At 36.0% G+C, this 25,101-nt stretch overlaps 1 protein-coding gene across 1 annotated transcript; it reads left to right on the top strand.

Moving 5' to 3' along the window:
• The first annotated feature begins 5,126 nt into the window (after positions 1-5,126).
• Positions 5,127-22,831, top strand: LOC118001362 (protein LEG1 homolog). Its single transcript, XM_034991450.1, is given in 7 exon segments — positions 5,127-5,532; positions 10,186-10,272; positions 11,047-11,231; positions 12,128-12,197; positions 12,200-12,227; positions 18,283-18,521; positions 22,818-22,831. Coding segments are annotated over 7 exon segments (924 nt in total). The 5' UTR covers positions 5,127-5,231.
• The last annotated feature ends 2,270 nt before the right edge of the window (positions 22,832-25,101 follow it).

Below are 25,101 nucleotides of genomic sequence, written 5' to 3'. Positions count from 1 at the left end.
TGTAAGAACTTATCAATGGAATATTACTTAGCCACAGAAAAGAAGGGGATCTGCCATTTGTGACAACATAGATAAACCTGGAAGACATTATGCTAAGTGAAATAAGCCAGACACATGAAAGTCAAATATTATATGACCTCACTTACACGTGAAATCTAAAAAAGTTGAACTTGTATAAGCTGAGTAGGATGTTAGTTTCCAGGGACTGGAAACTGGAGGAAATGGGGAGATGCTGGTCAAAGGGTACAAACTTTCAGTTATAAGATGAATAAGTTCTGGGGATCTAATGTACAATATCGCAAGTGTAGTCAATAGTACATTTTATACTTGAAATCTGCTAAGAGAGTATAGGTCTTAAGTATTCTCACCGCACACATACACACACTCACAAAACAGTAACTATGGGAGGTGATGGAAGGGCTAACAGCTTGATTGTTGTAATCATTTTATAATACATATGGGTACCAAGACATCACTTTATATATCCTAAATATATACAAATTTTGTCAATTATACTTCAATAAAACTTGAAAAAAGTCAAATTGAAGGTAAAGTTCATCTATCACAAATCAAATTACCTTCTTTTTTCAGACATTATATTTTTATAATAGTCCTTTGTTAAACATCTGTTGGGGCAACACATCGAAAAGATGTGAAAAAAAAAAAAGATGTAACCACCAGTTGACCCATGAGCTGGATTCTGGCCCTCAGAGACTCCTCACCCCCACCTCCATCCCTCTGTCCTTGGAATATGGGTTCCATTTGCCTTTCCCACTCCCAGAGACTACTCCAAGGATGCTGCCAATGAGATAGGGATGTGGTATTGAAAACACCTACATGGTATATGTGACTAAATCCAGTTAAGGCCTTTTTAAAAAAATTAATTAATTAATTAATTTATTTATTTTATTCTTATGTTAATCCCCATACATTACATCATTAGTTTTAGATTAAGTGTTCCATGATTCATTGTTTGTGCATAACACCCAGTGCTCCATGCAGAATGTGCCCTCCTCAATACCCACCACCAGGCTAACCCATCCTCCCACCCCCCTCCCCTCTAGAACCCTCAATTTGTTTTTCAGAGTCCATCATCTCTCATGGTTCATCTACCCCTCCCATTTCCCCCGCTTCATTCTTCCCCTCCCGTTACCTTCTTCTTCTTCATCTTTTTTTTTTTTTAACATATATTGCATTATTTGTTTCAGAGGTACAGATCTGAGACTCAACAGTCTTGCACAATTCACAGCGCTTACCAGAGCACATACCCTCCCCAGTGTCTATCACCCAGTCACCCCATCCCTCCCTCCCCACCCCCCACTCCAGCAACCCTCAGTTTGTTTCCTGCAATTAAGAATTCCTCATATCAGTGAGGTCATATGATACATGTCTTTCTCTGTTTGACTTATTTCACTCAACATAATACCCTCCAGTTCCATCCACGTCGCTGCAAATGGCAAGATCTCATTCCTTTTGATGGCTGCATAATATTCCATTGTATATATATACCACATCTTGTATATATATATACCACATCTTCTTTATTCATTCATCTGTCGATGGACATCTTGGCTCTTTCCACAGTTTGGCTATTGTGGACATTGCTGCTATAAACATCGGGGTGCATGTACCCCTTCGGATCCCTACTTTTGTATCTTTGGGGTAAATACCCAGTAGTGCAATTGCTGGATCATATGGTAGCTCTATTTTCAACTTTTTGAGGAACCTCCATACTGTTTTCCAGAGTGGCTGCACCAGCTTCCATTCCCACCAACAGTGTAGGATGGTTCCCCTTTCTCTGCATCCCCACCAACATCTGTCGTTTCCTGACTTGTTAATTTTAGCCATTCTGACTGGGTGAGGTGGTATCTCATTGAGGTTTTGATTTTTAAGATTTGGTAGGTGGGTGCAGGGATACATTCATCTTGCTGCTGTCCAAAACAAGCCTCTTATGGAAGTTTCCGTTGCTTAGGAAAGCTGCCATCTACCAACCTGGAGAGGCCTGCCTCTTTCTTTCCTCCCCCTGCCCTCCTTGTATGTTTCAGAGGACACGGGAAGCTCCTGAGACGTTTGTAAACCAACATCTCAAAGACAGTCATGTTACCTTGTTCACCATGGCAGGCCAATGCTGATAGAGCACCAAAAAATAAAAGTCACCACTCAATAAATACTGTCAAATTAGATGGAAGGCTGAGGAATGATTTTCTGATAAAAAATTTCTTACAAACTGATCTGTTATCAGTTCAATTCACCATCTCAAGGGATCCAATCACTCTTGCAGGACACTGTGTTACCTCCTACCTGGGAGTTAGGGAAGCAGGAAGTGGCAGGTGGGTTAGACTAGAGGTGATGGCTGGAGTTGTTGGAGAAACTTTTTGTCCTCGTTGGTTCTTCATTTGTGTCCTTCTCAGTGTCTAGAAAGTGCTCTGGCTCAGAAGCTCTTTATTTCTGCTCCCTCGCATGTTACTGTGGTTCCCACTCTAGAGTCCATGGCTTTGGCCACCTCTGCTCAGCATCACTTTTTCATACGGTACTGAGCAAGATGGTGACTTGGGCTCCAGTATCCAAAAGAGCTATAAGGAGTTCAATCCCTTCCTGCCTCTGGAGTTCCTCAGTATATGTAGGGCCTTTAGTTCTATTAGGGACAAGGAGACTTTGGCCCCACCTCTAATTCTTGGAGCAGCTGAGGTCAGTGCAGAGAGGAAGCAGGGGATTGGTGGGTTGCAGGGAAGATGTCTCCAAGCCAGCAAGAAGTCATATTTACCTTCAAGGTGGAAGAGAGTAACACATTTATAGTTTTCAGTCCACCTAAACCTCTCCATTAGCTTTTTGAACTACTTAACCTGTTTCCCTATCTGGAAAGAAAATATAACCAAAACCCAACAAAACCAAAAACAAAAAAACCTCCATAGACTTTTGATGTTTTAGCCCATACAATCCCTATACCAGCTCTTGGGACTCCCTGACCTGTTCTCCAGCCTGAGGAGGAACACAAACAATGAACTTCTAATGTTTTCTTTCTGCACAAACCCAACACTAACTTGGGTATCTGTAGACGTGTTCTTGCCCCACTTGGAAAGAAAAACCAAAATCTCACTTAGGCTACTTGTTTTAACCACCTTCAACCACTTTCTTGCATTAAAGGAAAAAAAGTAGAGTTTCATATATTGCCCAGTTGACCATATGGTTTGGTTAATATGTCCACTACACCCATCAGCACTCTGTCCCTTACAGAATCAGAATCTCTTCCAAGAATTATTTCATTCATATATATATTTCATTCATATTATTTCATTCATATATATATATATATAATGGTATATTTCATTGTTTCATGTATATATAATTTTTGACAAGAAACAAGGTGCCTCTGGATCAGAAAACAGGCATTCATTACTCATAGAACATCCTGGTGCCAGCACCTCATGCCCTAATTTCCACGGGGTGTTGCAATGAGGGCCAGGTGTTCACCTTGGCGTGCAGTGAGGTTGCACCACGGAAAGGAACTCTGAAATAATAAGGCTTGTAACTGACATAGAACAGCTGATGTATCAGCCCAATCGTTCTCTATGCTCATGCATGCAACAGAGAGAAAGAGAAGTCCCACCTTTACATTGAAGGGAAGGGCAGGGGGTGAGGTGAAAGAAGGTAAAATTCTTCTACTACATATTCAAATTCCTTGCATTCATTAAAGATTAATTTTTTCAACAGTAATCCTTTGTTCGACTTCTCAAAGACAAGCATGTCTCCTACTTTGTTCACCATGGCAGACCAGTGGGGATGCAGCATCAGGAATAGGGACACTGCTCAATAAATATCCACTGAATGAAGTCTGAGGTTTGGGATTAATCACCTGATAAAGAATTCCCTGGCAACTCTCTGTGGTTATAATAAATACACAGCACATGCATATGGAGAAGGGCTGGGTCTGCATGAGCCCGTGGTCTGCATATTCCCAATGATGGCTCATGATCAGGTTATAGCAGAGGGGTTCTGAACTGACATCTGTGCTTCACTCCTGAATCCTCTTAGCCTCTCTTCTGACTGTAGCTACTGTTCCACACCGAGCTCTGACCTGCTTTCACACAGGTGCAGTGTGCTGCTTAACCTCAGTATCTACTTTTATTTTGTGTCTATTGCCCTGGGCTTCTGTACCATGGCTGCTACCTGAGGTGCCTGTCAGAATCCAGTTACCCCACAGGTCGGTGTAACCAGAATGGCAGGAAAGTTTCTACCTTTGAGTCACCTTGGACCAGGGAATGATAAGAACAAATGCTTCTCTGGGGTGCCTGGGTGGCTCAGTCCGCTAAGCATCTGACTTTGACTCAGGTCATGATCTCAGGGTCCTGGACTCCAGCCCTATCTTGGGCTCCTCAGGCAGTGTTTGTCCCTCTCCTACTGCTCCTCCCTCCACTTGTGCTCTTTCTCTCTCTCTCAAATAAATGACTAAAATCTTAAAAAAAAAAAATGCTTCTCAATTCCATCCGTCAAGGCCAGGGGTTCTATCATAATAGTGTTCCTCATTTGTTCCTAGACAACAATTAAGCACCCCATACCCTTAGTGAAGGCAAACTGACAGTCTCTCCTTGTATTTACTTTTCTTCCTTTCTTTTTTTTTTTCTCCCTCTTTACTTTTACTCTCTAGCCACAAATCAACTGCTTGCACACAAGCCTTTGGCTCAGATCCTGCTAACGTGGAATTTGGGTTGACATCTCTGACATACAAGTCTGGACTTACACATGGACTAAAATTTCAAAGAGATTTGGTGAAGTTCCGAATATCACTAAAATGTCTAACAAATTCTATCTAAAATTGTTTAGTTAACAATTTATGTGGCTGAAATGCCACTAATTAGAGATTAAACTGGTTCATAACAGCTGTCCTTTAAATTTCAAGTAACTCTGGGAAAGAGTTACAATTTATTATTATGATTAATACGAGAAACAGATCAGAAGATAGAGACAAAAACAAGTCTTACTAAAAACTTACTACTAAAAATTCCTAAAAATTCTAGAGACTGATACATAATCAACAATTTTTATTTGGGAGATGATTAACAAGGGAGGTACCCTAATCTCTCTGGTAAGGTATTTGTTTATCTCTCACCTTCTTACTACCATGGAAGGTAATTTAAAGTGTTGATTAGTCAAGGTGCAGAAAAACAATATAGCTTCCTCCTCTATTTCCCAATAAAGATCTTGCCATAATCTCAATCTCCAGGCTAGACACTATGACTTTCAATCTTTCCTGGGCCTGTGTAATAATTTGTTGTATTTTTGCTTCTTTAGCAAAAACATCCAATATCTCAGATATGTATCCCCCTCTGTGGAAAGAGAGTCCTGGTCAGTTCAGTGACTACAAGATAGAAAATGGGAAGTACATCATTAACTTCTGGCATTACCCTGAGAGACTGGGGACGTATAAAACCCTACTGAACAGGACAGCCAAGTATTTTGCAAAATTTTCACCAGAAAATGAACGAAATATTTTATGGGAACAGCCTGTACATCATGGATGGCAATATCATACAGGTAAGAATGTCTCTTTTTCATTGCAATGACCCTTTGATTTAAGTGTGAATTAATTAGGACGTAGTACCTGCATATTTAGCATCATCTTTTTTATACTATGTTTTTTTTTTATAAAGATTTTTATTTATTTATTCATGAGAGACAGCGAGAGAGAGAGGCAGAGGGAGAAGCAGGCTCCCAAGGAGCAGAGAGCCTGATGCGGGACTTGATCCCAGGACCCTGGGATCATGACCTGAGCCTAAGGCAGACGCTTAACCATCTGAGCCACCCAGGCGCCCCAGCATCATCTTTTTGAAAATGGAATTTTTTCTCTCTCTTTCTTACTTCTTTTCCAACTATTTGCAGAATCTCTGGCCTAATGTCTGTCAAGTATTTATGGACTCCCCCCTGCATGCATGGTTTTTCTACCCAGAAATGTCCAAAAGAACTGTGTGCAATGCTGAAGATTTTCTCTATTTGCCCTATTCAGTATGACAGCCACAGTCACACTGTACTCTCATATTCTTACATGTGGCTACTAAGCACTTGAAATGGCTAATGGTTTTGCACCACTGAATTCTTGATTTTGTTTAATGTCAACTAATTTAAATTTAAATAGCCACAAATGGCTAGTGATTACCACATTCACTGAGATACAGCATATTAGGCCTAGTTCATTCCATGTTAATAACTATTAATTGATGTGCTGTTGGTACCAAGCCTAGTTCTAAGCACCAAAGAGTACATCCAGGAACAAAACAGTAAAGGTGATACACATGGGTGTATAAAATTAATTTGCATTATCTGTAGTTCTAAATATGATTAGCTACAGTCATATAGATTGGAGTGACAAAGGAGGAAAAAAAACCTCTGTAGGAAAACCTTTCTCTATCTAAAATAGCATCTACACTGAGGAATGAAAGTAGATATTTGTTTTGGAACAAAAATATTGTAAAAGTGCCAAGCCATCTTGTTGAACGGATTTCAAGAAATAAAGGACCTTCACTCTCAACTTCTAGAAAACAGTATTGGAAGAAAGGAATCAATGAGAAAATGGTTAGCATTATAGAAAATACAGGGGAAGAGCCTGTCTGTCTGGTCTGTGATGACATTCTAAGCTAGCATTACAACCAAGCTTGTCAGGGAATCTCTGGACATCCAGTATAATCCCCATTCTTAGACTGTCCTTGGCATGGAAAAGAAGAATATTTGAACTCCTGAGACATGGTTCTGGAGGAGCCTAAACATAAGGTCCACTGGAAACAATAAGCAATTCCCCCAAGGGGTGCACACACTTACGGCTAGGAAAGTTTTCAGCCCTGGGTCCAGGAATGAACGAATAGCAAAGTAGAATATTGGATAGGGTACTTTCAAAATTTCATTTTCATTTTAGAATACAATAAATTGGATTCTGCTGTTTTTTAAGTGGCTGCTTTTACTTAGTATTTAATTGAGTTAAACTCCATAATATAACTAGAGAAAACCAGAACAGAATTACAAATTATGAAAGTAGCCCATAAAAGTATTTCGCCAACAGTATGTTAAGTCTCAAAAAAGAGATAAGGACTGTAAGTACAAGAGTAGTTCAAGAAAGAGAGTGACAATCATGGGCTGAGAATATCATGGGAAGAAAGCAGGGCCTAAGAACTTGGTGGAGACATTGCTAGAATATAATTGCTGGAATACAAATTACAAAGATGACAATGATAGCAGGTTGAACCGGAAGAAGACTACCACATTGGCAGGAGAACTAGAATATGAAAGAGTACTGGGTGGTAAATTTAAGAAGATCGACGAGGGTCAGTTAAAGAAATGTCTTAAAATCAGACTGGGGAGTTTTAATTGGGCTCTTAAGCAAGATGGTTTAGTTTAGTAACAAACGTCTAATGCTTACAAAATACTTAAGCATTTTAAGTGCTTCTTGATTGCTTAGCAGAGGTTTTTTAAAAAACAAAGTTTTATTTATATACAATAAACAGCATATTTAAAAATGTATTTTTTGGTAAGTTTGATATATGTCCATAGCCTTGAACCCATCACCACACATAATGGACATATATGTCATTCTAAAAATTTTCTTTTCCCCTTTGTATTCTCATCTTCAAGAACTTCCCGATTCTAGTCTCTCCCAGCCCTTTCCTCTCCCCTAACTTCTCATGCCCCTCACTCCTCAACTTCACCAGTAACCAACTAATGATCTGCTTTCTATCACTGCAGATTAGACAGCATTATCTAGAATTTCCATATAGACAATTGGGTGCTTTTTTTTAGTCCGTTTTATTTCAGTCATCATGATTATTTTGAGATTCATCTGTCTAGTTGCCTTATCAGTATTCATTCTTTTTTATTGGTTAGCCAAAATTTTAATTAGATTAATGTTTGAATTGGGAAGAGAATATTGGGAGTCTGAGTCAGGATAAGGCAGTGACACCAAATAGAAAAATAGATGAAAAAAGGGAAGACTATGGCAAGTATACAAGAAATTGATAGTAGATGTCATTGCTTCCTTCTCGAAGCACTTACAATATGGTTAAGAAGGCATTAAGGAGGGCACGTGATGTGATGGGCACTGGGTCTTATACGTAACTAATGAATCGTTGAACATTATATCATAAACTAATGATGTACTATTCATTGGCTAATTGAATTTAAATTTAAAAAAAGAAAAAGAAAAATCAGACAAACAAACAAAAAAAAAGGAGAGTTAGAAATGATACAACCATAAGACAAGAAAGAGCCAAATCATTAGATGCTAGAATAAAGTGAATGTTGTGAGCTGGGATAATCTAGGAATAGAGTAAGATTTGAAGGAAATCCTGAAAAAAAAGGTAAAACACTGATGGACTTTAAAGAAAAAAGTAATCCATGAAGAAAGAAATAGAATAAACTAAAGGACAGAGTTTGGAATTAGTGTAGTTTTGTGAGAGAAAAAGACAAAAAGAGAGGGAAATGTTGGGAGGATGGGAAATACATAATGTATGCTACAGAAATAATATAATTGGAAAATATGGTAAATTCGCAGCAAAAAAATTGGATTTGAATAATAACAAATATAACATTAATTTTGCTCTGGGAAAATGAGGATGACAAAACAATTTTGGTCAAGGTTATTGAGAATGATGTATTTCTTGCCATGGGAAGACAAGGACAAAAATTTCTTCAGAAGATAAAACAGCAGTAAGCAGGCACAGCTTGGCTGTAAAGAAGGGGGAAGTGCTGGAGATGTCCGGAAGAATAGTGAAACTCTGCTGACAAAGAACAGAAAGTTTGGGATGCAATCTTCCTTGACTGTCAAAATCAAGGGCTCAGTCCCAGGCATGTGCAGTTGGAGGTGATGCGGAGTCACTAATAAGGGAGTTCTGTGGGAATTTGATAAAAATGGAACTGGAACACAGTCAAGTATTTGGAGGAGAAGACAAGGAAGCTAGCAACATAAGGAAATCCTTAGGTTAGCATCATGGGCAAACATCCTCAGAGACCGAGTGGTTTTAAAAAGACAGTCTTAGAAACAGATTTCAAACAACTCCCAACTGAGGCAAAACCTAAGAACCAGGAGAGGTATGTTTCACATACTTGGATATTTTTCCAGTTCAAAAGAGGAATAACAATTTTTAGAAATTTCCATGTATTAACAGAACTACCAAGGTCTTTCCTCTTGCCCACAGAAGGGTAAGCAGGTCAAGAAGAGTTAAATGGGAAACCAGGATGAGAAAGTAAAAGGGAAACAAAAGAAGTTCATGAGAAACAGAACTGGTGAAAAGAAATAATAATAGGGAAGGAAGGAGAAAGAAGAATAAGTGAATGTTGCAGGAGAAGAGGACTGGGAGAAAAGAAGGAGAGGTACCCAGTAGGCAAGCAAGGACTGGGTAAGAGAGAGGCTGGAGTGGCAAGTGAAGAGCCAAAACAGTGTGAGGGGGAAGACAGAGAAAAGGGAAAATTAGCAGGAGTAAAGAGAATAGGCCAGTATGAAAATGGTGGAAACAGGGAAAGAGATGGGCTGAGAGTCAGAGATAGTTGAAGGCAGATGCAGGGAGTATATGCAGAAGGTACAAAAAACTTAAGTGAGAAAGAAACAGAAAGGGATGTTTTGAAAGTAGAAGATGAGAGAGGATGACAAAAAGAAAAGAGATAAAAATAGAATAATGGCTAATATTTACAGAAGCACGTGTTCTCTGAGCTGAGCACTTTCTGCACCCTTCTTGATTTAACAACCCTGAACCTCTGTGAAGTGATTATTGCTAGTCTCTCCAGTATGTACATGAGAAAACTGAGGCTTGCAGAAGTTATTTATTCAAGGTCAAACAGTAGGCGGGTAAGCAATGAAAAGGGATTTGATTTTAAGCAAATAGAGCCTGGATCTTGTTTACTATACATGAATATTCACTCCCTAATATTGAAGATAAAGAGTAGTTAGTAAATAGAAGACACACAGACTACAAAGGCTAAAAAAAATATGGCCTTCGAGAGAGAATAGAGCATTGTAGGGATGTTAAGGAAAAGGAAAAATTATGAATAGGAGATGGGAAGCAGAAAGTCATGAAGTGAAGGAAAGACAATGATGGGAAAGCTGACACAATTCTTTATTCCTGTAAACATATTATATCTAGTTATGTTTTGGATCTACAGTTTAGGAAGGGGTCTAGTAAATCCAGCTCTGGATTTCCTCTCTTTTAGGCAGATTAGCTGATCCCACCCAAAGTACAGACTGTGGCCATAAATCTGGGGATCATCTCTGTATCTCTGTGGACAGTTGGTGGGCTGGTGAGTTCAATGTGACAGTAAAACCTCAAATTGATGACCTTTCCACAAAAAATCAATTAAACCTAGGATCCCGATTAGAGAAACAAAAACCAAAACCGGAATCATTGCTTTTACAAAAAAAACATCTGTTTGACCCAAATCTGGGTGTTTTGAAAATGAGTCTTGAGATAGACATTTTTTTAATTTACTTATTAGTTTATCCAATTATAAAAATATCAATTAGGGAAAATTGGTAACCTCAAAACTTGATTTAAATACATAAGACAGAAATAAGAATTTGTGTTATATTATCAAATAAAAAACCTTGTTAACAAGAGACATCTCTAGATTAAATATTTTAAACTACATCAGATTTTCAGATTTAAAGTAAAAACTTAGAAAAGTATAGAATTCTGCTACTAATTTTTTTGTTTTGAGTTTTTATTTGAACTCTCATTTGTTAATTGTTACTAGTTTCTAAATTTTTCACTTACTATGCCTTAGAATTTAATTAGCATTTTTAAATTCCAGCGCAATTATTATGTGTGATTTAAAATAATAAATCTACAAGATAAATCCATTTTGCTTTATGAGAATAGGGTTTTTAAGAGAAGCATATTCAAGTTGCATATAACACTAAGGGAAATTTCTGATAAAATTTCCGAAGTTCCCCAAATTACCACTTAAGTTTTACCAGATTTCTAGATCTTTAGGCTTACTTTTAGATAGATTCCTTTACTTTGAAAACAACTTCTTTTGTGTGTTAACAATATTAATAACTTTTTGTTTATACAGACCTTAATTATTATCTCTCTACAATGCCCTTCCTTGCTGAGGTTGATTCTGGCATAATGGGGATATCATCAGATAAAGTCACCTTTCTGCCACCATCCAATGATCAGATGAATTTTTGTTACAATGTTTCTAACTGCCAATCATCATTTCCAGGAGCAATGAAAAAGTGGAATGAATTTTACCAGGTTTTTTTTTTAAGTGTTTTAATTAATACTCTTCAAGGATAGCCAGATAATTTTTGAATATCACTTAATGTAGATTTTTTTATACATTGAGCAATTGTTCCTAAGGAACAAAGGTGCTAATATGAAAATATTGTGGTGACAACAGTATTAGTATGAGTGAATTGCTGCTTGACATCATACCTCATTAGCATCCTCATTACTAATACTCTGTCAAGGCCACGCTATCTACTATTCTCATACCAAATAAATTATATACACACACATGAGCCCAGAGAAATTATGACTTAACAGTGCATGAAGTATCCTAGCTCATCATAATTTCAGGTCAACTGAGCAATAACCGGTATAGAAACACAATTGTGTAATAGGTTGTAGTGAATTTGAGCAGCTTATTTCAACTGTCTTGATAAACAAATCACATATGAGTTGACTGAATTAGCATTTGACAGTCAGAATCAAATATTGATGTTCAAAGTAATGTGTCATGGGTGAAAGAGTACATGACTAAAGATTGGGTTTTCCTTTAGAGAATTGTTCATTAAATTGCATATGTTTAGATAAAACACTCTTACCCTTAACCGTTGGTGAAAAATTCATTGCATGGCAAGAGAAAACCAAATGCATAAAATACTAAAGGTCTGGTTCTGAACAGTGTAAAATCCTGAACATTTCTAAAAACACATGGTTTATTTCTTTCATAGGGATTCAGTATCACTTGCAATTAAAATGCTTGATATTAAGCTCTTTACGGAGTGTTTCATACCTTAACTCTTAGAAAAAAATGTTTTCCCCTCATTTAGAATGTTGAAAAATTATATTTGTAAATAGAATTGACTTTCAAGAAGAGAGATTGTTATAACTGCCTAAATATCAGTAACATTTTTTGTCTTTGACAGCACATAAAGTCACATTCTAGTAGCTTTGATGACCTGTTGGAGTACTTATGGACTGCACATGTCTCATCTTTGGAGATTGCTCAAAAAATTTTCAAAATAGGTAAGAATGGATCTACAGTTATTTTGTCTGGGGGCACCTGGGTTGCTCAGTTAAGCATCTGACTCTTGATTTCTGCTCAGGTCATGATCTCAGGGTCATGAGGTCGAGCCCCATGTTGGGGCCCATGTTGAGCGTGGAGCCTGCTTGAGAGTCTCTCTCTGTCTCCCTCTGCCTCCCCCTGCCTGCTCACACTCTCTCTCTAAAAATAAAATAAAATAAAATGATTTTGTTTTAATATGGTAACAATCTTTCCATCTTACACTATCTTTTTCATTGAAGTCTTTTTCAATTTACCTATTCACCAATATGTCAAACATGAGGATGTATTAAGATAAAGAGAAAACTGACAGGAAAATGTTTTACTGGATAAAGCCCAAAACTATGTTATAAGCAGCAGGGGAAAATATGAAGAAAAGTATGTTTGTGCCACAAGACAGCAATAAAACAAAATAAATTCAGAAGTACAAGAAGATTTTTTTAAGGCTGTTTTAACAAAAACTGGTGTCTGTAAACAAAAAGGATGTGATGGCAAATCATTATAGGATCTCTGCATCACTTTGATCAGAAAAAATAGCTTGGCTAACACATATTTGGAGGGGAGTGTCCAAGAAGCATCTTGGTTACCATGCCAGTTAGCTAAAATGTCAGAACTCTCCCCATTTTACAGCAAATGAGATCGAAAAAGACAGCATGACTTGGTATGGAAATGAATGACACTGTATGGGGGCGGTATCTGCCACCCAGAGTGAGACATGCAGTATAAGGAACTAAAGAATGGGTGACTGGTTTAAAGTACACAAAAAATATAGGCACTCATGTTTGAGGACTTCTTATTGATCAAGTACTGTTATCTTTCCCACAGACTGCATATCCAGTGAAGAGAAACAAATCACAGAGTCAGGAAGCTTACATTGTTTTGTATATTTTATTTCTTAATAGTGCTTCAAAGGCTGATTTTTATATTGGTCAACAGAAGAGTTCATCCTCTTGGCATGTCTGTGAGATGAATTAAGATTGTAGCCATCATACCTTTTTGCTGTGACTCAACTGCTTGATTCTGATCACTGCCAAAGAGAGGTGAGATTATCAGCCAACAGAGTAAACAGGAGTTGTCAACATCAAAAGTGGAATTGAGATCAAGTCATTATAGTTTATAGAAAGTAGTTTATAAAATATTATTTTTTGTAGACTTTCCCAATGACATGCAAAACTAAATTCCTCTGAAAAATAGCATTTCTCATAGCAACTCTCAAAGGATGATGAGATCAGCCCTCAATATCTGAAATAAAACAACAAAGCTGAATTTATTGCAATTCTAGGAAGGGAAAGTTACATCATCATGCACAGTATCACTGAGCAGAGCACTCTTCTCATCTTGAGACGGGTTATTAGGAGATGCAGAGTTCAGAGACTGGTAGATCTTTAGGCATTTAAGTGGGTTGAGTCATCAGTATAAGAAGGCTACTTAGGTGAGACAGTTTTCATTTGGCATTAGAGGCATAGTTATGCAGGGAGTCCATTCCTGATTGGCTGACTTTCGGAAAGGAGGGCATGCCACTTACTGGATGCTTGGAAAAACCTGGTCACTGAAGCAAATTTTTGTTGATGGATCGAAGTCAGTCTAAAAATGGGTTTGGTGGCTACTTGTTACTCTGTCTACAGAGAATTTGTCTTTTTCTAGGACCCACAAACATGAACAGAACTGAGGTCATACCCAGGCAAGAACTGAGAGGACCCCAATGTCTCACCGCTGGCTACCTTGAGACCCTGAACAAATAGGAAGTAAAGGCTTGAGAAAAATTGTAAAAGGCCTTAGCATTGAAGGTATACCCCAACACATACATAGAGCTCCTCAGCAAAAGGTGGAAGACTCATTGGTTCAAGGAACTTAAGAAAATCTTTAACTAATCATTAGCTGACCATTAAGCTTCTGAGCAGGGACTTCAGTGATGACTCACTACAGAGAACACAGAATGAATAACAGAATTTGTCCAGGCAAATCAATAAACAAATAATGACAAGAAAACCAAACAACAACAAACCCTGGTAAGGATGGGAATCTGATTTTTAGAATTTCCACTTTATAGTTTCTGAATTGTCCATTGTTCAAAAAAAAAAAAAAAAAGAGAGAGAGAGAGATGTGCAAAGAACAGAGAAAGTAGTGCATGCATGCCCCCGCCACCACCCCCCGCCCATACAGACACTTACACAGAGATAATCAGTCATTAGGAATTGTTCCTCTGAGTTCAGATGATGGACAAAATTTTTGAATCACTTATGAGCATGTTTTAAAAAATTTTTAAAAATTGTGTCTAAAGAATTTAAGGAAAGTATGAATTGACAACAATGTTTTACTAAGTAGAGATTATGAATAAAGAGATAAAACTTACAGAAAAAAATAGAAATTCTGCAGTTGAAAATTATAATAGTAAAAATAAATAATTCACTTGAGGGATTCAAAAGCAGACTTAAGCTGGCAAAAGAAAGAATCTGTAAACTTGAAAATAGGTAAATTGAGATTACCCAGTGTGAGGAACAAAAAGAAAAAAGGATGAAGAAAGATGAAGAGAGCTTTGCAGACCTGCAGGAGAGTGGGAATGGAACTATATTGCAGGAAAATTTATGTAAATGGTTAGATTAAGTTACTATTAATATTAACACATTGTTTTAAGATGGATAGTAATTGTATATCATCAGTGAAGAGGAAGAGTTAAGAAATTATAATGTAGATAGATTAGAGAGAGATGATAGAAAAGAAGCACAGGGAAGAAACATTTACACTAGAAAATATCCATTTAGTACAAAAGAAGACAGCAATGAAGAAAAAGAGGACAAAGACATAAGACATAAGAACAGATAGCAAACTGGCAATATTACTCTGATAGCAAAACCAAAGACATTACACAAAAACTACATGCCATATTTCTTATGAACATAGACACAAAAATCCTCAATGTAATGCTAGTAAACAGAATCTAGCCACATATAAAAAGGACCATAAACCATGACCATATGGGATTTATTCTAAGAATGCAAAGTTGGTTTAGTATTTGATAATCAATCAATATAATACACCATATTAATGGAATAAGGAACAAAAATCACAAAATCATCACAGTAGACATAGAAAAAGCATTTGATAACACACTTTTACAATAACAACATTAAAAAAAACCTAGGAATAGAAGAAAAGTTTCTCATCTTGTTAAAGTGCATCTAGAAAAACCTACAGTTAACATGGTATGGTGAAAGACTGAATGCTTTTCCTTTAAAATGAAAAAGACAAGGTTGCCCATTCTTACCACATCTATTCAAGATTGCACTGGAGGTTCAAGCCAGGGAAATTAGGCAGTAAAAAGAAATGAAAGTAATCTAGATAGAAAGAGAAGAAATAATACTTTCTCTCTAAGAAATCCACTAAAAATATTATAATTAATATATGAGTTCTTCAACCTAGCAGTATACAAGGTCAACATACAAAAATTAATTGTATTTCTATGTGGTAGCAATAAAAAAATCTTAAAATGAAACTAGGAAAACAGAAACATTTACAACAGCATCAGGAAAAATAAAATATATAGGAATAAAGTTAGCAAAAGAACTTTAAAACCTGGATACACTGAAAAATACAAGATATTTTTGAAAGAAATGAAAGAAATGTTTAAAGGAAAATCTTCTTGTGTTCATGGATTGGAAGACGTAATATTGTTTAAATGGCAACACTCCCTAAATTTATTCACAGATTTGGTGCAATCTCTGTTAATCTCTTACTACAAAAGTACAGTAATCAAGACAGAGTGTTAATACATGATAGTAGACATATGGATCAATAGAATAGAATTGGGGTCTAGAAACAAAAGCTGATTTTCAATGAGGGTGTAAAACAACTTGATGGGTAAAGAATAGTTTTTCAACAAATGGTGCTGGTGGAACTGGTAATCCACATGCAATGAATGAAGTTTGTCTCCTAAAACAACAAAATTAACTCAAAATGCATTATAGACCTAAATATAAGAGCTGAAACTGTGGAACTCAGACTAAAGCTTGTGGCCTTCGGGTTAGGCACACAATGTCTAGTTGTGCTGTTATTAAAATTGTGTGACCCTTACTGAATAACCTTACATATTCATGTTTTCTCCTTCTTGAATTTGAAAGTTGGGCATGATTTGATAAGAGCATGGAGGGCCAATCAATTTTTCTATAATCAAGGACAAGTTAGTTATTTCATCCTCTATACGCCCATAGCTCTATATGAACCATGTATATACAGGTATGTTTCTTTCACAGATATTAACCAGGGGATATGTTCCAGTTACTTTCTGAATCCATAATACCTAGACCCTGATGTCTATATTACTTTGAGTAATTCCAGGGGGAATGTAACAAACCATATAACTTCCATAATAAGACTTGAAGGACATAGGGCAAGATGAGCAAGAAATAGCATGTAAAATGTTTCAGAAGAAACAAGCATGGTTCAAAATAGCAAGCAAATATATATCACCCCTGTAGAGAATAATGTATACACATACATAAAAGGGCTCCTGGGTAGCTCAGTCAGTTAAATGTCTGACTCTTAATTTGAACTCAGGTCATGATGTAAGCCTGGTGAGATCAAGACCCATATCAGGCTCCATACTGGGTGAGGAGTCTGCTTAAAATTCTCTCTCCTTATCCCTCTGTCCCTCCCCCATCCTTAAGGTGCTCTCTCTCTCTTTCTCTCTCTCTCAATAAAATAAATAAATTAATTAAATAAAATAGATAAAATTACTAAAAATTTAAATTAAAATTTCTTTCTCAGTAAGAACAGAAAGCAGGAATATAAATTGTTGCAACTACCATGGAAAATAGTGTAAAGATTCCTCAAAAAATTAAAAATAGAACTACCATATGATCCAGCAATTCCATAACTAGGTATTTTTCTGAAGAAAATGAAAACGCTAATCTAAAAAGATATACATGTTCATTGTGGTATTATTTACAATAGCTAGAACATGGAAACAATCTAAGTGTTCATCAATGCATGAATGGATAAAAATATGTAATATTATCATATATATTATAGTGGTATCATATATAATGACATATATATATATAGAGAGAGAGGTGCTGAGTGAAATGGGTGAAGGGGGTCAAAATGTATAAATTTCCAGTTATGCGTAGTTCATGGGGATGTAATGTATAACATAGTCATTGTAGTTAATAATACTGTACTGCATATTTGAAATTTCCTAGGAGAGTGAATCTTAATCTCATCACAAGAAAAAATTTTGTAACTATGTTTGGTAACAAATGTTAATTAGACCTGTGGGGATATACACAAATATCAAATCATTACATTGTACACCTGAAAAAAAGAAAGAAAAGTTAGCTTTCTAGTATATATCAGCAGAAATAAAATACCAAGCTACCTAAAAAGCAGGAAAATTCTGTTACTTCGTTTTTAGTGGTTGCCTGAAATGAAAATTATGTGTTCTTTAGGAGATATCTAAATTCAGCAGAAATTTTGCCAATTTTCTTTGACTTTTACCTTTACATTTTATTTATTTATTTATTTACTTACTTACTTATTTTAGAAATAATGGGGGGAGGGGAGACAGAGAGAGAGAGAAAAGGAGAATCCCAAGCAGACTGCCCCCTGAGTGTGGAGCTTGATGCAGGGCTCGATCCCACGACCCTGAGATCATGACCTGAGCTGAAATCAAGAGTTGGAGGCTCAACCAACTGAGCCACCCAGGCGCCCCATCTTTACATTTTAAAATAATGAAACTTGGTCACATTTCAGTTTATGTAAGTAATGTAAATGCTTTATGAAAAGGGAAAAATATGATTAAAAACACATGTTCTGAGATGGTAATTTCCAAATTTAAAATTCTAATAACATCTCTTCAAATTTTCAAATCTAGGTGGTAAAATCAACACCAAGTTTCTATAATCTATATTCTAAAAAGTAGAATAAAGTCATTTTGAACAAATTATCTGTTTTGAAAATTGAGTTGGCAAAATTCTGAGTAGACTAATTCAAAATGCATACTTTTCCCCACTTGTCAATTAGATTAAAATATTATTCTAAACAAGAAGCTGATTTTGCAAGAAGCTGGGCTTTATTTGTGGATTATTTAGCTCCACCACACTTTCCTACAACCTTAATTAGAACATATGAATTCCAGAAGGAGCTTCCAAGACGAATGCTTGTTAGTGGAGATAATGTCCCCTTCATCAGTGACTTTAGTGGCTTTCAGAACACAATCCTGTTTGCTCTAAATCTTCTCCACAAAGTGCATAGGTATACAGGTAAAAGCCACAGAGACTTTTTTTTTTTTTTTGTAAATTTTTTATGTTGTGTTGATTTCATACATAATGAAATGAAATACTATTAGAATCATAAATCATTACAACAGACTGTCTAAAGATGAAAATGTTGACTTCCTAAGATATCTGTTTCAAAGTTTTAAAAATAATCCTTGTGGGTTTATGATTGGCTTCATTTAGTGAGCACATATTACAGGCCTTCCCTTATTTAGCATGTCCTCTCCTCTTGGACCTTTGCACAAAGCAGATCAATATCACCACATGTTAATTTGACAAGGAGACAATGGACATCTCTATTTCTTTCTTGGATAAATTTTGCTATTTTATCTTATTTTTGTTTTTAAATGAAAAAGATTACTAAACAAATAATGACACTTGCCATGACTAACAGAACCATGAAATAAATTGTATTTTATGAACTTTCCTCATCCTCATCATCTATGATTATAGACATAAAGAAAAAAAATTGACCCCCTTCCAAATTCTGGTTTTGAAGGAGGTATATTTCTCCAAGATTTCAAAATCCTAGGTTTACTAATAGTGGAAAACATAGAAGAAATTACATAATAATAAGTTTGAAAATTACTATGTCATTCAATTTCTAAGATACCATTTATCCTTGTTCTACTGAGGAAAAAAAATTATGCGTGTGTGCGTGTATGCATGTGTGTTAAATTTATATTTCCTAAAACAATTCAGAAATAAGATATGAGTCAAAATAAAAATGAATGCGTTATATTTTAAATGTAAAACTTGTATGTATATTACTTAGAGTAACATTCGCTGTTTTAATAAACCTTCGAATTGTAATGGCAAAACTCAAAGGATTCTATTTCTGGCTCACATAATGATGTAGGCTATTACGTCAATTGGTAAGAGACTTTCTTCCATGGTAATTCAGAGACCTAGGATCTTTCCATCTTTGTCTCCATCCTCCTTCACAGTTTCACTACTGTATCCTCCTTATAAGGTAATTCAAAGGAATTAGCTTAAGGAGGTCCCTCTTTGAAAAGCTTAGACTAGCAGTGACAAACTTAACTGTATCTCACATAGCTTTGGTAAGAATAGTCATACAGCCCAACTAGATGGTGCATAGGAGGGACTCGGGAAAGTTAATTCTTGACTGAGCCACACTGTTAGGAGCATCATAAAATGTATTGATTTCCAGTCATCTTTGCCACATTGTCAGATATAAAAAGTACAATCTAGGCTCAGACGATATGAACAAACTCTACTGTCCTAGTATGTAGAGTGAGGCACTGAATGGATGGTTAGGATTAATTACATTTTTTTTTTTAGTTCTTTGTTTTTAAATTTAGTTTTATTATGTTATGTTAATCACCATACATTACATCATTAGTTTTTGATGTAGTGATCCATGATTCATTGCTTGCGTATAACACCCAGTGCTCCATGCAGTATGTGCCCTCTTTAATACCCATCGCCAGGCTACCCCATCCCCCACCCCCTCCCCTCTAGAACACTCAGCTTGTTTCTCAGAGTCCATAGTCTCTCAAGGTTCATCTCCCCCTTCGATGCCCCCCCCCTTCATTTTACCCTCCCTACTGTCTTCTTCTTCTTTTTAACATATAATGTATTATTTGTTTCAGGGGTCAGTTCTGTGATTCATCAGTCTTACACAATTCACAGCGCTCACCATAGGATTAATTACATTTTAAAGATTGTACACAACAGATTTCTAGATTTTTGTAATTCCAGTTTTACCAAAATTAGCTTTGGATTTGTTAAGGAGTTCTGAGTTGACTCTATAGGCTACAATAAAAAGAAAAAAGGACGAGTTGGAATGTAGGTAAACTAGCTACCTTGTTTCCTATCTTCCTCTACTAATTGCATGCACTCACTGATACTCAGAATTCAGAAACAGTGCTTCGAGCCTTGGCAGATATTTTTAATTCAAGTATAGAAAAAAACAGGATACCATTAATAAAAATAGTTCTACAGTTGAGCATGTTCGATTTATAGTCAGTAAATATATATTGAACAAACTTTTTAGTATAACATTCGGCTACATTTTTGACACCAGAACATTTCAGCTTTTGCTTTACACTGGAAACTGGACTGCATTTCCTTATATTTTAGCCACTATGCCCTGATATTTTTGAGACTTCAAGTCTCCATATTTTTGCATTTTATTTTTTTATTTTTATTTTTTAAAGATTTCATTTATTTGACAGAGAGATACAGCGAGAGAGGGAACACAAGCAGCGGGAGTGGGAGAGGGAGAAGCAGGCTTCCTGCGGAGCAGGGAGCCCGATGCGGGGCTCGATCCCAGGACTCTGGGATCATGACCTGAGCCGAAGGCAGACGCTTAACGACTGAGCCACCCAGGCGCCCCTATTTTTGCATTTAAAAAAAATATTTATTTACCACAACCACGTGGGGAAAGTTTAGTCTGCAGAACAGACCTCTTGTATGGGTGTTCCTGCCTCACTGCTGGTGTGTAATAACAGGGAAATGAGTGATTTCTTAGTCTTGAGACATTTGCCATGTAAGCTCCAGCCACTTGTCAGCCACCAATTAGAGACCCCCATGGAGAGGAATTAGAGGTGAGCCAAGAATCCAGGGATAGTAATGAAAATAGGTGCACATGAAATAAAGCAACGGGAAACAAACATGCTTTTCCTAACAGGGAATCAAATAGAAAAAGGGCATTGCTCCAGGCTCATGACTTCTGTATATTTCTTTTTTGCTCATTGACCTATCAATCCATTCTGATACATTTGTCCTATTGAAAATTCATACCATTACTAAACACTTTTTCTCCATTTCTTTTTTTTTTTTTAAAGATTTTATTTCTTTATTTGACAGAGAGACAGCGAGAGCAGGAACACAAGCAGGAGGAGTGGGAGAGGGAGAAGCAGGCTTCCCACTGAGCAGGGAGCCTGATGTGGGACTCGATCCCAGGACCCTGGGATCATGACCTGAGCCAAAGGCAGACGCTTAACGACTGAGCCACCCAGGCGCCCCTTTTCTCCATTTCTTAATAGTATTTCATTTTTTGGCTATAATTTCACTTATACTTATTTGAACAATATGTTCAATATATGCCTCTTATTAAAAATTTAAACATTAAAATGCATGTAAAACTTAACCTCTCTCCATTATCTTTTAACTTCCATATCTTAATTCCTCGCCTGATATATTTTTTTTTTAAGTTTTAGGCCTATTCCTATAAAAAAATTTGTATGAACTCATGAATAAATATAAAAATAAATAATTTGATTAAAAACTGTGCTGTTTGCATAAAAAAGATTATATGTATGGCACCGCTCTGTGCTTTAAATTTTTCAGTAGCTATATATACTTGAGATATGAGATGTACTTGAGATATACTTGCAAGTCAGCAAGTATTGACACACATTATTCTCTAAATAATATATAACTTTCTATTGAATGGATTGATATTCTTTTCAGTTTTAGGTAGTGCAAAAGTGGAATTCACTGTGTACTTTTATTAGCTTAATTTGTTGGGATAGTGGCCGATTCTATTACTAGGAATGAATTCATGGATCAGGTATTGCTAAGTGGCAATTAAACAGTGTGCCATGGATTACATTCTTGTCAAAACCAGAATAAAAACAAAACAAAACAAATTACTTACTAAAGTTCATATTTCTGCATAGACACCAAAAATGAATATTAACAAACTTTCTAATTTTCAAGGGTCTGATATGAGAAAAATGGCACTTCATTTTTTATGGGTTTTCATTGCTTCAATCACCGCTGTATCTATTATGTTCCTTAGTTACTTACACATAAGTTTGAATATGAAGGCAAAATTTAAAATACATAATTTTAAAGAGCAAAATATTGTTTTATTAAAGAATGTATATGAAATGCTAATTTCATACTAATTATATTGAATTTTGTTTTAGATAATTTCAACATTTGGGATCAAAATTAAAATTTTACCTAAAATTCTCACATATTTTTACTATTTTTCTAGGAACACTATCTTTAATTTTATGGAAAGTTTTAATGAAGTCAACAGTTGCAAGGAAACTGTTTCTAGAGATTTTGGAATTCATCCTTCACCCCTTTAACTAAATGCTTCTGGAAATCTGTATAAAATAAAAATCCACAATGATAATTTCTCGAAAAACAGTATTCTCAAAAATTAGTCCTTGCATGTTTGCATAATTCTGTCATTGTCTATGCCTATATTTTAAAGTTTGAATTAATATATTGCCATTAATTTGCTTAATTAATAATTAGTGAATAAGTATCAATAATTAAAATGTTTACCTTTTAATGTAGATTCAGCTGAATAACTGACAAATGCTGATAAATTAATAAAGGTCATAAAACCTGATTGGAATTTTGGATGTTTTTCTATCTAAGTTAGTTTTACAAAACTTGGAGGAATAGATTTTTATGGTCACCAGTCAAGAGGCAGAAGATTTTAAATAAAATTTTGATGATGAATTTGGATTTCTAAAACATTTAAAAATAAACTATTAGTTTAGAATGTATCACCTGATCCATCATTATCTTGGGAGGTTGTTAGTTTTCTCAAACTTAGAAAAATTATGTTCCTGACATCTCTTTTTTTCCTTTTTTTTTAAATTCATACTTATTATGGAGTACTTAAGGGTAAATTTCTCTCCTTTTTTTTTTTTTTTTTTTAAATTTATTCTTTTTTAGGAGTAATTAAGGGTAATTTTTTTTCTTTTTTTTTTTTTTTTTCAAATTTATCTCCTTTAAGAGGAGACAAAGTGCACTGACAGGAAGGTGGCTTCTCTCCTGCTTGTCCTCTTGGTGACTTTCCTTCCATAGCTTTTATGCAGCTTGCTGACAGGTTTTACATAGACCCCCCAACCACAGGCAAAATGTATCCACTAACAAACTATTTGGAAAAATAAAATGAATAAATTGAGCCGAAAGGTAGATATTATGATAAAATGACATGGCACTGATATCGGAAAGACTTAAGTTTACATCTAACTTCTGCCATTTTCCAACCAATGTCAACTGGTTAATCCTAAGCAATTTATCAAATTCTTCTGTACCTCAATATACTTATTGAAAAAAATGAAAATTATGGGAAAGAAATGAAGATGAGTGAAGAGTCTACAGAATTTGGTTATAAAAATTGGCTAGTTTGGGCGCCTGGGTGGTTCAGTTGGTTAAGCGTCTGCCTTTGGCTCAGATTGTGATCTCTGGGTCCTGGGATCAAGCCCCACATCAGGCTTCCTGCTCAGTAGGGAGCTGTTTCTCTCTCTCTCTCTCTCTCTGCCCCTCTCCACTGCTCATTCTCTCTCTCTCTCTCTGAAATAAATAAAATCTTTTTTAAAAATTGGCTAGTTTAAAAACCAAAAGGCAATGACTATCTAGTCTAAAACCTACAACACAGTAGTTGTAGTATAGAATATGGGTTTGATGAACAAGACACCAATAAGATAACTTGTATCAAAACCCCAGAAAGCCCAAACCATGAAACTTAACCATAACTAATTACAGCAACTCTACCATTCCTAGAAATCATACTCATTTGCTAAGAAATTTTAACCATTTGTATTAGCTCCCTTTTGCTATTGTAACAAATTGCCATAAACTTGAAGGCTTCAAAATAACACAGATTTATTATATCACAGTTCTGGACATCACAAGTTTAAAATGGATTTTACTATACAAAAATCAAGGTGTTGATAAAGCCTAGTATTTTCTGGAGGCACTAGGGGAAAATTAATTCTCTTGACTTTTGCAGCTTCCAGAGGCTGCCCTCATTCTTCAGCTCATGGCCTCTTCCTTCATCTTCAAATCTCTCTTTGATTCTGACCTTCCTGCCTCCCTTGTTTAACTTATAAGGACTATCATGATTATAATGAGCTCTCAAATTATCCAGGATAGCCTCCCATCTCAAGATCCTAATTTTTATTTATTTATTTATTTTTATTATTATGTTATGTTAATCACCATACATTACATCATTAGTTTTAGATGTAGTGTTCCATGATTCATTGTTTGTGCAGAACACCCAGTGCTCCATGCAGAATGTGCCCTCCTCAATACCCATCACCAGGCTAACCCATCCCCCCACCCCCTCCCCTCTAGAACCCTCAGTTTTTTTCTCAGAGTCCATTGTCTCTCATGGTTCGTCTACCCCTCCTCCGATTTCCCCCGCTTCATTCTTCCCCTCCCGCTATCTTCTTCTTCTTCTTCCTTTTTTTTCCTTAACATATATTGCATTATTTGTTTCAGAGGTACAGATCTGTGATTCAACAGTCTTGCACAATTCACAGCACTCACCATAGCGCATATTCTCCCCAATGTCTAGCACCCAGCCGCCCCATCCCTCCCACCCCCCACCACTCCAGCAACCCTCAGTTTGTTTCCTGAGATTAAGAATTCCTCATATCAGTGAGGTCATATGATACATGTCTTTCTCTGATTGACTTATTTTGCTCAGCATAACACTCTCCAGTTCCATCCACGTCACAGCAAATGGCAAGATTTCATTCCTTTTGATGGCTGCATAATATTCCATTGTATATATATATATATATATATATATATATATATATATATATATATATATACA

Source organism: Mirounga leonina, unplaced genomic scaffold (assembly GCF_011800145.1).
Source record: "Mirounga leonina isolate KUSES-001 unplaced genomic scaffold, KU_Mleo_1.0 Mir_53, whole genome shotgun sequence".
NCBI classification, from domain to species: domain Eukaryota; kingdom Metazoa; phylum Chordata; class Mammalia; order Carnivora; family Phocidae; genus Mirounga; species Mirounga leonina.
Note: the sequence above shows the minus strand (reverse complement) of the source record. Positions and strands in the feature narration are given on the sequence as shown.